A 13,122-nucleotide genomic window follows, 5' to 3' on the forward strand; every position below is an offset into this window, starting at 1 on the left:
TCTCCAAATAATCCCATTTAACAGTCTGCATGCTAGCAAGATGCTGCATTGATGCAATGTGTGAGTCAATTAAGTTCGTTATTGTTGACGGCCTTAACGGTTCAAGTACTTAGGTTAGTGCATTTAACGTTTCTTCAATATTAACATAAGTCATATCGTATTTAAAATACAGGACTTGGCATCATATGCACTGTAACGTGTGAGTCCGTTTTAAATTTTACATATTGGACTAATTTATCTAGTCTTCGCATTAACTGGAGTTTCGAGATATATGGTGATTGATACATTATAGGAACTATCTGTTTCTAAACCTACCATTATTCAATATCGGCCCTGTACAGTACACTATGTTGTACGTCAACGTGTACAAACATAGTAATACTGATAACAAGAAACCGTAGTCATATACAGCAATCTATATCAAATTAGTCTGACTTGACCAGTATTGGATTTGTCTGAGATCTGAATGATCCATTAATGCCGTCTATCAACCAAAGACTTGTTTAAAATGATGGAAATTGACGAAAATGATTTTGATACAAACATACGTTTATGTACTATATGTTGCCTCTTATGTAAATAATGAATACACGTATGCAACATAAGATACAAGACTTATCTTTCCTTCAGTTGAAAAATGGAGATGATGCCAGATTAGGACTTTTATGTAATAAGAGAAAAGTGTTATACATGAATGAAAATTGTCAAAATTTCTATTCCGCCCAATTCTTAATTATATAATTTGGTTTTTGTTAAACATACAATGCATGTGTAATCGGAGTCAATGAAAGACTCCTAGGGACACCTAACTTTAACCCCAAATGTCATAAAATTTCAATTTAATTACGACATTTGACGCAAATATCCTTGCTTAGCATTTTAAGTTGCAAAATAGCTTTTATTAATATTTTCTTTATGAAGGAGAAACGTCCAATTTCCTAGGCTTACAGACGCTCTCCAGAGTCACAATCGGTGTGGAACGCCTTCTTATATAAGTGATTGGTATGCCATTCCTTTGGGCGCAGATAAACGACACAGCAGACAACCGACACCACGAGCTATGAAGTCGTATTACTGTATTTCTTGCAAGTCTGCTTCAAAAATATCCTCGAATGGTTGGCATTGTCTGATACATTACGACCCTGCTTTCGGAAGGTGGAACCATACATTTGCAATGCATCATGTGCTACAACAATTTTACACAGTCTAACAAATTTGCTGCCACTTTTAGTTGAACCATGTTTCAGAGACTGATGTACTTTGCTGTATTCTAAAATTGTACTTTTGCTTATACTGTAATGAAATGACGAATATGAAGTTTACTTTAACCCAGTCCTTGTCAATACGGATTGCAATAGTTGGGGTGGAGGTAAATTTGCATTAAAAGATTCAAGGCAAACAGCGATTCAATCATGTCAATTATATTGCAAATATTAAGTCGTAGTTTACTTGTGGTAAAACAGTGGAATACAAAAACTGGGTTTAAAGCCCTTATTTTAATCATTGTAAACCAATCCTTTGACATTATCCAATCAAAATCGTCGTCCCGTCACGCGATCAGGTAGTATAGTCTGGTTCCTATGATTTTGTGAGCAAACACGCGAAGGTCGCGATGTGGGTCCGGGACTCTCTGGAAGACGAACTAAATATACATTCGGCAGCCAATGGAGATTCGACATTAAACAGCGAGGTTGATCTAATGGGGTCAGCCGTTCATCCTTTAAAAAATAGGCGCATTGATCAAGATCCCGGCTCTTACAGCATTACTGTTTTGAAATTAGAAGAAGAGGAAGGAGAAGAAGAAAAAGAATATGAATATGAATATGATCGGGAGGTAGCTAAGGCTAGCGCAATCCGGAAGGTCGGTTTGAAAAAAAAGTTGAGTAGGTATAATTGTTGTCCTTGGAGGGGAACTGTGTCGATCATCCGAGTTAAAGAAGGAGCTGTCGACAGTTTTGAAAGCTACTGTACTATTCCCGCCTTGGATCGGAGGTAGATGACAAAGACGCTCTGGAGTTTTGAAGGGATATAAAACCTACGGCAGGGGAGCGTTTAAGTACCATGCCCTTCGGCGTACGGACGGTGACAATATGAAAAGTTGGTACAAGTGGAAAGGTCCAGCGTGTAAACGTGACTGCTAGTGGAATTGTCAAGTTTGTTAATTTGACAGCTAGTTAAAAGGTTCAGTGTGTTAAAGTGACCGCTGGTCGAAAGGTTCAGTGTGTTAATGTGACCGCTAGTGGAAAGGTTCAGCGAAATGACCGCTGGTTGAAAGGTTCAGTGAGTTAATGTGCCCGCTGGTGGAAAGGTTCAGTGAGTTAATGTGCCCGCTAGTGGAAAGGTTCAGTGTGTTAATGTGACCGCTAGAGGAAAGGTTCAGCGAAATGACCGCTGGTTGAAAGGTTCAGTGAGTTAATGTGCCCGCTGGTGGAAAGGTTCAGTGTGTTAATGTGCCCGCTAGTGGAAAGGTTCAGTGAGTTAATGTGCCCGCTGGTGGAAAGGTTCAGTGAGTTAATGTGCCCGCTAGTAGAAAGGTTCAGTGTGTTAATGTGACCGCTAGTGGAAAGGTTCAGTGTGTTAATGTGCCCGCTGGTGGAAAGGTTCAGTGTGTTAATGTGCCCGCTAGTGGAAAGGTTCAGTGTGTTAATGTGCCCGCTAGTGGAAAGGTTCAGTGTGTTAATGTGCCCGCTAGTGGAAAGGTTCAGTGTGTTAATGTGCCCGCTGGTGGAAAGGTTCAGTGAGTTAATGTGCCCGCTAGTGGAAAGGTTCAGTGAGTTAATGTGCCCGCTGGTGGAAAGGTTCAGTGTGTTAATGTGCCCGCTAGTAGAAAGGTTCAGTGTGTTAATGTGACCGCTAGTGGAAAGGTTCAGTGTGTTAATGTGCCCGCTGGTGGAAAGGTTCAGTGTGTTAATGTGCCCGCTAGTGGAAAGGTTCAGTGTGTTAATGTGCCCGCTGGTGGAAAGGTTCAGTGTGTTAATGTGACCGCTAGTTGAAAGGTTCAGTGTGTTAATGTGCCCGCTAGTGGAAAGGTTCAGTGTGTTAATGTCCCCTCTAGTAGAAAGGTTCAGTGTGTTAATGTGACCGCTAGTGGAAAGGTTCAGTGAGTTAATGTGCCCGCTGGTGGAAAGGTTCAGTGTGTTAATGTGCCCGCTGGTGGAAAGGTTCAGTGTGTTAATGTGACCGCTGGTGGAAAGGTTCAGTGTGTTAATGTGCCCGCTGGTGGAAAGGTTCAGTGTGTTAATGTGACCGCTGGTGGAAAGGTTCAGTGTGTTAATGTGCCCGCTGGTTGAAAGGTTCAGTGTGTTAATGTGACCGCTGGTTGAAAGGTTCAGTGTGTTAATGTGCCCGCTGGTGGAAAGGTTCAGTGTGTTAATGTGACCGCTGGTGGAAAGGTTCAGTGTGTTAATGTGACCGCTAGTAGAAAGGTTCAGTGTGTTAATGTGCCCGCTGGTTGAAAGGTTCAGTGTGTTAATGTGACCGCTGGTTGAAAGGTTCAGTGTGTTAATGTGACCGCTAGTAGAAAGGTTCAGTGTGTTAATGTGACCGCTAGTAGAAAGGTTCAGTGTGTTAATGTGCCCGCGGTTGAAAGGTTCAGTGTGTTAATGTGACCGCTGGTTGAAAGGTTCAGTGAGTTAATGTGCCCGCTGGTTGAAAGGTTCAGTGAGTTAATGTGCCCGCTGGTGGAAAGGTTCAGTGAGTTAATGTGACCGCTAGTTGAAAGGTTCAGTGAGTTAATGTGACCGCTAGTTGAAAGGTTCAGTGAGTTAATGTGCCCGTTGGTGGAAAGGTTCAGTGTGTTAATGTGCCCGCTGGTTGAAAGGTTCAGTGTGTTAATGTGCCCGCTAGTTGAAAGGTTCAGTGTGTTAATGTGCCAGTTAGTGGAAAGGTTCAGTGTGTTAATGTGACCGCTAGTAGAAAGGTTCAGTGTGTTAATGTGCCCGCTAGTTGAAAGGTTCAGTGTGTTAATGTGCCCGCTGGTTGAAAGGTTCAGTGTGTTAATGTGACCGCTAGTGGAAAGGTTCAGTGTGTTAATGTGACCGCTAGTGGAAAGGTTCAGTGTGTTAATGTGCCCGCTAGTTGAAAGGTTCAGTGTGTTAATGTGCCCGTTAGTTGAAAGGTTCAGTGTGTTAATGTGACCGCTAGTTGAAAGGTTCAGTGTGTTAATGTGCCCGCTAGTGGAAAGGTTCAGTGTGTTAATGTGCCCGCTAGTGGAAAGGTTCAGTGTGTTAATGTGCCCGCTAGTTGAAAGGTTCAGTGTGTTAATGTGCCCGTTAGTTGAAAGGTTCAGTGTGTTAATGTGACCGCTAGTTGAAAGGTTCAGTGTGTTAATGTGCCCGCTAGTTGAAAGGTTCAGTGTGTTAATGTGCCCGCTAGTTGAAAGGTTCAGTGTGTTAATGTGACCGCTAGTTGAAAGGTTCAGTGTGTTAATGTGCCCGTTAGTGGAAAGGTTCAGTGTGTTAATGTGCCCGTTAGTGGAAAGGTTCAGTGTGTTAATGTGACCGCTAGTAGAAAGGTTCAGTGTGTTAATGTGACCGCTGGTTGAAAGGTTCAGTGTGTTAATGTGCCCGCTGGTTGAAAGGTTCAGTGTGTTAATGTGCCCGTTAGTGGAAAGGTTCAGTGTGTTAATGTGACCGCTAGTAGAAAGGTTCAGTGTGTTAATGTGACCGCTGGTTGAAAGGTTCAGTGTGTTAATGTGCCCGCTAGTTGAAAGGTTCAGTGTGTTAATGTGCCCGCTAGTTGAAAGGTTCAGTGTGTTAATGTGCCCGCTAGTTGAAAGGTTCAGTGTGTTAATGTGCCCGCTAGTTGAAAGGTTCAGTGTGTTAATGTGACCGCTGGTTGAAAGGTTCAGTGTGTTAATGTGCCCGCTAGTGGAAAGGTTCAGTGTGTTAATGTGCCCGCTCGTGGAAAGGTTCAGTGTGTTAATGTGCCCGCTAGTAGAAAGGTTCAGTGTGTTAATGTGACCGCTAGTAGAAAGGTTCAGTGTGTTAATGTGCCCGCTAGTAGAAAGGTTCAGTGTGTTAATGTGCCCGCTAGTGGAAAGGTTCAGTGTGTTAATGTGACCGCTGGTTGAAAGGTTCAGTGTGTTAATGTGCCCGCTAGTGGAAAGGTTCAGTGAGTTAATGTGCCCGCTGGTGGAAAGGTTCAGTGTGTTAATGTGACCGCTAGTGGAAAGGTTCAGTGTGTTAATGTGACCGCTAGTGGAAAGGTTCAGTGTGTTAATGTGACCGCTAGTGGAAAGGTTCAGTGTGTTAATGTGCCCGCGGTGGAAAGGTTCAGTGTGTCAATGTGCCCGCTGGTGGAAAGGTTCAGTGTGTTAATGTGCCCGCTGGTTGAAAGGTTCAGTGTGTTAATGTAACCGCTGGTTGAAAGGTTCAGTGTGTTAATGTAACCGCTGGTTGAAAGGTTCAGTGTGTTAATGTGCCCGCTAGTGGAAAGGTTCAGTGTGTTAATGTGCCCGCTGGTTGAAAGGTTCAGTGTGTTAATGTGCCCGCTGGTGGAAAGGTTCAGTGTGTTAATGTGCCCGCTGGTGGAAAGGTTCAGTGTGTTAATGTGCCCGCTGGTTGAAAGGTTCAGTGTGTTAATGTAACCGCTGGTTGAAAGGTTCAGTGTGTTAATGTAACCGCTGGTGGAAAGGTTCAGTGTGTTAATGTGCCCGCTGGTTGAAAGGTTCAGTGTGTTAATGTAACCGCTGGTTGAAAGGTTCAGTGTGTTAATGTAACCGCTGGTTGAAAGGTTCAGTGTGTTAATGTAACCGCTGGTTGAAAGGTTCAGTGTGTTAATGTGACCGCTAGTAGAAAGGTTCAGTGTGTTAATGTGCCCGCTGGTTGAAAAGTTTAATGTGTTAATGTGACCGCTAGTAGAAAGGTTCAGTGTGTTAATGTGCCCGCTGGTTGAAAGGTTCAGTGTGTTAATGTGCCCGCTGGTGGAAAGGTTCAGTGTGTTAATGTGCCCGCTGGTTGAAAAGTTTAATGTGTTAATGTGACCGCTAGTAGAAAGGTTCAGTGTGTTAATGTGCCCGCTGGTTGAAAAGTTTAATGTGTTAATGTGCCCGCTGGTGGAAAGGTTCAGTGTGTTAATGTGCCCGCTGGTTGAAAGGTTCAGTGAGTTAATGTGCCCGCTAGTGGAAAGGTTCAGTGTGTTAATGTGCCCGCTGGTTGAAAAGTTTAATGTGTTAATGTGACCGCTAGTAGAAAGGTTCAGTGTGTTAATGTGCCCGCTGGTGGAAAGGTTCAGTGTGTTAATGTGCCCGCTGGTGGAAAGGTTCAGTGTGTTAATGTGCCCGCTGGTGGAAAGGTTCAGTGTGTTAATGTGCCCGCTGGTGGAAAGGTTCAGTGTGTTAATGTGCCCGCTGGTGGAAAGGTTCAGTGTGTTAATGTGCCCGCTGGTGGAAAGGTTCAGTGAGTTAATGTGCCCGCTGGTGGAAAGGTTCAGTGAGTTAATGTGCCCGCTGGTGGAAAGGTTCAGTGAGTTAATGTCCCCGCTGGTTGAAAGGTTCAGTGTGTTAATGTGCCCGCTGGTGGAAAGGTTCAGTGAGTTAATGTGCCCGCTGGTGGAAAGGTTCAGTGTGTTAATGTGCCCGCTGGTGGAAAGGTTCAGTGAGTTAATGTGCCCGCTGGTGGAAAGGTTCAGTGAGTTAATGTGCCCGCTGGTGGAAAGGTTCAGTGAGTTTATGTGCCCGCTAGTGGAAAGGTTCAGTGAGTTAATGTGCCCGTTGGTGGAAAGGTTCAGTGTGTTAATGTGCCCGCTAGTGGAAAGGTTCAGTGTGTTAATGTGCCCGCTGGTGGAAAGGTTCAGTGTGTTAATGTGACCGCTAGTTGAAAGGTTCAGTGTGTTAATGCGCCCGCTGGTGGAAAGGTTCAGTGTGTTAATGTGCTCGCTAGTTGAAAGGTTCAGTGTGTTAATGTGCCCGCTGGTGGAAAGGTTCAGTGTGTTAATGTGCCCGCTGGTGGAAAGGTTCAGTGTGTTAATGTGACCGCTAGTAGAAAGGTTCAGTGTGTTAATGTGCCCGCTGGTGGAAAGGTTCAGTGTGTTAATGTGCCCGCTGGTGGAAAGGTTCAGTGAGTTAATGTGCCCGTTGGTGGAAAGGTTCAGTGTGTTAATGTGCCCGCTAGTGGAAAGGTTCAGTGTGTTAATGTGCCCGCTGGTGGAAAGGTTCAGTGTGTTAATGTGACCGCTAGTAGAAAGGTTCAGTGTGTTAATGTGCCCGCTGGTGGAAAGGTTCAGTGTGTTAATGTGCCCGCTGGTGGAAAGGTTCAGTGAGTTAATGTGCCCGTTGGTGGAAAGGTTCAGTGTGTTAATGTGCCCGCTAGTGGAAAGGTTCAGTGTGTTAATGTGCCCGCTGGTGGAAAGGTTCAGTGTGTTAATGTGCCCGCTAGTGGAAAGGTTCAGTGTGTTAATGTGCCCGCTGGTGGAAAGGTTCAGTGTGTTAATGTGCCCGCTGGTGGAAAGGTTCAGTGTGTTAATGTAACCGCTGGTTGAAAGGTTCAGTGTGTTAATGTGCCCGCTGGTGGAAAGGTTCAGTATGTTAATGTACCCGCGGTTGAAAGGTTCAGTGTGTTAATGTGACCGCTGGTTGAAAGGTTCAGTGTGTTAATGTGCCCTCTGGTTGAAAGGTTCAGTGTGTTAATGTGACCGCTAGTAGAAAGGTTCAGTGTGTTAATGTGCCCGCTGGTGGAAAGGTTCAGTGTGTTAATGTGCCCGCTGGTGGAAAGGTTCAGTGTGTTAATGTGACCGCTAGTAGAAAGGTTCAGTGTGTTAATGTGCCCGCTGGTAGAAAGGTTCAGTGTGTTAATGTGACCGCTAGTAGAAAGGTTCAGTGTGTTAATGTGACCGCTGGTGGAAAGGTTCAGTGTGTTAATGTGCCCGCTGGTGGAAAGGTTCAGTGTGTTAATGTGCCCGCGGTTGAAAGGTTCAGTGTGTTAATGTGCCCGCTGGTGGAAAGGTTCAGTGTGTTAATGTGACCGCTAGTAGAAAGGTTCAGTGCGTTAATGTGACAGCTAGTGGAAAGGTTCAGTGTGTTAATGTGCCCGTTGGTGGAAAGGTTCAGTGTGTTAATGTGCCCGCTGGTGGAAAGGTTCAGTGTGTTAATGTGACCGCTAGTAGAAAGGTTCAGTGTGTTAATGTGCCCGCTGGTGGAAAGGTTCAGTGTGTTAATGTGCCCGCTGCTGGAAAGGTTCAGTGTGTTAATGTGCCCGCTAGTAGAAGGTTCAGTGTGTTAATGTGACCGCTAGTAGAAAGGTTCAGTGTGTTAATGTGCCCGCTGGTGGAAAGGTTCAGTGCGTTAATGTGCCCGTTGGTGGAAAGGTTCAGTGTGTTAATGTGACCGCTAGTGGAAAGGTTCAGTGAGTTAATGTGCCCGCTAGTAGAAGGTTCAGTGTGTTAATGTGACCGCTAGTAGAAAGGTTCAGTGTGTTAATGTGCCCGCTGGTTGAAAGGTTCAGTGTGTTAATGTGCCCGCTGGTTGAAAGGTTCAGTGTGTTAATGTGCCCGCTGGTGGAAAGGTTCAGTGTGTTAATGTGCCCGCTAGTAGAAGGTTCAGTGTGTTAATGTGACCGCTAGTAGAAAGGTTCAGTGTGTTAATGTGCCCGCTGGTTGAAAGGTTCAGTGTGTTAATGTGCCCGCTGGTTGAAAGGTTCAGTGTGTTAATGTGACCGCTAGTGGAAAGGTTCAGTGAGTTAATGTGCCCGCTAGTAGAAAGGTTCAGTGTGTTAATGTGCCCGCTGGTGGAAAGGTTCAGTGTGTTAATGTGCCCGCTGGTGGAAAGGTTCAGTGTGTTAATGTGCCCGCTGGTTGAAAAGTTTAATGTGTTAATGTGCCCGCTGGTTGAAAGGTTCAGTGTGTTAATGTGCCCGCTGGTGGAAAGGTTCAGTGTGTTAATGTGCCCGCTGGTGGAAAGGTTCAGTGTGTTAATGTGCCCGCTGGTGGAAAGGTTCAGTGTGTTAATGTGACCGCTAGTAGAAAGGTTCAGTGTGTTAATGTGCCCGCTGGTAGAAAGGTTCAGTGTGTTAATGTGACCGCTAGTAGAAAGGTTCAGTGTGTTAATGTGACCGCTGGTGGAAAGGTTCAGTGTGTTAATGTGACCGCTAGTAGAAAGGTTCAGTGTGTTAATATGACCGCTAGTGGAAAGGTTCAGTGCGTTAATGTGACCGCTAGTAGAAAGGTTCAGTGTGTTAATGTGCCCGCTGGTGGAAAGGTTCAGTGTGTTAATGTAACCGCTGGTTGAAAGGTTCAGTGAGTTAATGTGCCCGCTGGTGGAAAGGTTCAGTGAGTTAATGTGCCCGCTGGTGGAAAGGTTCAGTGTGTTAATGTGACCGCTAGTAGAAAGGTTCAGTGTGTTAATGTGACCGCTAGTGGAAAGGTTCAGTGTGTTAATGTGCCCGCTGGTGGAAAGGTTCAGTGTGTTAATGTGCCCGCTAGTTGAAAGGTTCAGTGTGTTAATGTGACCGCTAGTGGAAAGGTTCAGTGTGTTAATGTAACCGCTGGTGGAAAGGTTCAGTGTGTTAATGTAACCGCTGGTGGAAAGGTTCAGTGTGTTAATGTGACCGCTGGTAGAAAGGTTCAGTGTGTTAATGTGACCGCTAGTAGAAAGGTTCAGTGTGTTAATGTGCCCGTTGGTGGAAAGGTTCAGTGTGTTAATGTGCCCGCTGGTGGAAAGGTTCAGTGAGTTAATGTGACCGCTGGTGGAAAGGTTCAGTGTGTTAATGTGACCGCTGGTGGAAAGGTTCAGTGAGTTAATGTGACCGCTGGTGGAAAGGTTCAGTGTGTTAATGTAACCGCTAGTAGAAAGGTTCAGTGTGTTAATGTGCCCGCTAGTGGAAAGGTTCAGTGTGTCAATGTGCCCGCTGGTGGAAAGGTTCAGTGTGTTAATGTAACCGCTGGTGGAAAGGTTCAGTGTGTTAATGTGACCGCTGGTAGAAAGGTTCAGTGTGTTAATGTGACCGCTGGTAGAAAGGTTCAGTGTGTTAATGTAACCGCTGGTGGAAAGGTTCAGTGTGTTAATGTAACCGCTGGTGGAAAGGTTCAGTGTGTTAATGTGACCGCTGGTAGAAAGGTTCAGTGTGTTAATGTGACCGCTAGTAGAAAGGTTCAGTGTGTTAATGTGACCGCTGGTGGAAAGGTTCAGTGTGTTAATGTAACCGCTGGTTGAAAGGTTCAGTGTGTTAATGTGACCGCTAGTAGAAAGGTTCAGTGTGTTAATGTGCCCGCTGGTTGAAAAGTTTAATGTGTTAATGTGACCGCTAGTGGAAAGGTTCAGTGTGTTAATGTGCCCTCTGGTTGAAAGGTTCAGTGTGTTAATATGACCGCTAGTGGAAAGGTTCAGTGTGTTAATGTGCCCGCTGGTTGAAAGGTTCAGTGTGTTAATGTGCCCGCTGGTTGAAAGGTTCAGTGAGTTAATGTGACCGCTAGTGGAAAGGTTCAGTGCGTTAATGTGACCGCTAGTGGAAAGGTTCAGTGTGTTAATGTGCCCGCTGGTGGAAAGGTTCAGTGTGTTAATGTGACCGCTAGTGGAAAGGTTCAGTGTGTTAATGTGACCGCTAGTGGAAAGGTTCAGTGTGTTAATGTGACCGCTGGTGGAAAGGTTCAGTGTGTTAATGTGCCCGCTGGTGGAAAGGTTCAGTGTGTTAATGTTTCCGCTGGTGGAAAGGTTCAGTGTGTTAATGTGACCGCTAGTAGAAAGGTTCAGTGTGTTAATGTGCCCGCTGGTAGAAAGGTTCAGTGTGTTAATGTGACCGCTAGTAGAAAGGTTCAGTGTGTTAATGTGACCGCTGGTGGAAAGGTTCAGTGTGTTAATGTGACCGCTAGTAGAAAGGTTCAGTGTGTTAATGTGACCGCTAGTGGAAAGGTTCAGTGTGTTAATGTGCCCGTTGGTGGAAAGGTTCAGTGTGTTAATGTGCCCGCTGGTGGAAAGGTTCAGTGTGTTAATGTGACCGCTAGTAGAAAGGTTCAGTGTGTTAATGTGCCCGCTGGTGGAAAGGTTCAGTGTGTTAATGTGCCCGCTGGTGGAAAGGTTCAGTGTGTTAATGTGCCCGCTAGTAGAAGGTTCAGTGTGTTAATGTGACCGCTAGTAGAAAGGTTCAGTGTGTTAATGTGCCCGCTGGTGGAAAGGTTCAGTGCGTTAATGTGCCCGTTGGTGGAAAGGTTCAGTGTGTTAATGTGCCCGCTAGTAGAAAGGTTCAGTGTGTTAATGTGCCCGCTGGTGGAAAGGTTCAGTGTGTTAATGTGCCCGCTGGTGGAAAGGTTCAGTGTGTTAATGTGCCCGCTGGTTGAAAAGTTTAATGTGTTAATGTGACCGCTAGTAGAAAGGTTCAGTGTGTTAATGTGCCCGCTGGTGGAAAGGTTCAGTGTGTTAATGTGCCCGCTGGTGGAAAGGTTCAGTGTGTTAATGTGCCCGCTAGTGGAAAGGTTCAGTGTGTTAATGTGACCGCTAGTTGAAAGGTTCAGTGTGTTAATGTGACCGCTGGTGGAAAGGTTCAGTGTGTTAATGTGACCGCTAGTAGAAAGGTTCAGTGTGTTAATGTGACCGCTAGTGGAAAGGTTCAGTGTGTTAATGTGACCGCTAGTAGAAAGGTTCAGTGTGTTAATGTGCCCGCTGGTGGAAAGGTTCAGTGTGTTAATGTAACCGCTGGTTGAAAGGTTCAGTGAGTTAATGTGCCCGCTGGTGGAAAGGTTCAGTGTGTTAATGTGCCCGCTGGTGGAAAGGTTCAGTGTGTTAATGTGACCGCTAGTAGAAAGGTTCAGTGTGTTAATGTGACCGCTAGTGGAAAGGTTCAGTGTGTTAATGTGCCCGCTGGTGGAAAGGTTCAGTGTGTTAATGTGCCCGCTAGTTGAAAGGTTCAGTGTGTTAATGTGACCGCTAGTGGAAAGGTTCAGTGTGTTAATGTAACCGCTGGTGGAAAGGTTCAGTGTGTTAATGTAACCGCTGGTGGAAAGGTTCAGTGTGTTAATGTGACCGCTGGTAGAAAGGTTCAGTGTGTTAATGTGACCGCTGGTGGAAAGGTTCAGTGTGTTAATGTAACCGCTGGTGGAAAGGTTCAGTGTGTTAATGTGCCCGCTGGTGGAAAGGTTCAGTGTGTTAATGTGACCGCTGGTGGAAAGGTTCAGTGTGTTAATGTGCCCGCTGGTGGAAAGGTTCAGTGTGTTAATGTGACCGCTAGTGGAAAGGTTCAGTGTGTTAATGTGACCGCTGGTAGAAAGGTTCAGTGTGTTAATGTAACCGCTGGTGGAAAGGTTCAGTGTGTTAATGTAACCGCTGGTGGAAAGGTTCAGTGTGTTAATGTGACCGCTGGTAGAAAGGTTCAGTGTGTTAATGTGACCGCTAGTAGAAAGGTTCAGTGTGTTAATGTGACCGCTGGTGGAAAGGTTCAGTGTGTTAATGTGCCCGCTGGTTGAAAGGTTCAGTGTGTTAATGTGACCGCTGGTTGAAAGGTTCAGTGTGTTAATGTGACCTCTGGTTGAAAGGTTCAGTGTGTTAATGTGCCCGCTGGTGGAAAGGTTCAGTGTGTTAATGTAACCGCTGGTGGAAAGGTTCAGTGTGTTAATGTGACCGCTGGTTGAAAGGTTCAGTGTGTTAATGTGACCGCTGGTGGAAAGGTTCAGTGTGTTAATGTGACCGCTAGTAGAAAGGTTCAGTGTGTTAATATGACCGCTAGTGGAAAGGTTCAGTGTGTTAATGTGCCCGCTGGTGGAAAGGTTCAGTGTGTTAATGTGCCCGCTGGTGGAAAGGTTCAGTGTGTCAATGTGCCCGCTGGTGGAAAGGTTCAGTGTGTTAATGTGCCCGCTGGTTGAATGGTTCAGTGTGTTAATGTGACCGCTAGTGGAAAGGTTCAGTGTGTTAATGTGACCGCTGGTGGAAAGGTTCAGTGTGTTAATGTGCCCGCTGGTGGAAAGGTTCAGTGTGTTAATGTGCCCGTTGGTGGAAAGGTTCAGTGTGTTAATATGCCCGCTGGTTGAAAGGTTCAGTGTGTTAATGTGCCTGCTGGTGGAAAGGTTCAGTGGTGTTACTGTGCCCGTTGGTGGAAAGGTTCAGTGTGTTAATGTGCCCGCTGTTGAAAGTTCAGTGTGTTAAGTGCCCGCTGGTGAATGGTTCAGTGTGTTAATGTGACCGCTAGTGGAAGGTTGTTT

At 45.6% G+C, this 13,122-nt stretch overlaps 1 protein-coding gene across 1 annotated transcript in view; it reads left to right on the top strand.

Annotated features, from left to right (window-relative positions):
• Window positions 1-1,612: 1,612 nt before the first annotated feature.
• The window catches only part of LOC128226407 (uncharacterized), a 57,319-nt gene continuing 45,809 nt past the window's right edge, over window positions 1,613-13,122 (top strand). The window contains 1 exon segment of the mRNA XM_052936283.1: window positions 1,613-1,887. Coding sequence (XP_052792243.1) covers window positions 1,613-1,887 — 275 coding nt within the window.

The sequence above is a fragment of the Mya arenaria genome, chromosome 3 (genome assembly GCF_026914265.1).
Source record: "Mya arenaria isolate MELC-2E11 chromosome 3, ASM2691426v1".
Lineage (NCBI taxonomy): Eukaryota > Metazoa > Mollusca > Bivalvia > Myida > Myidae > Mya > Mya arenaria.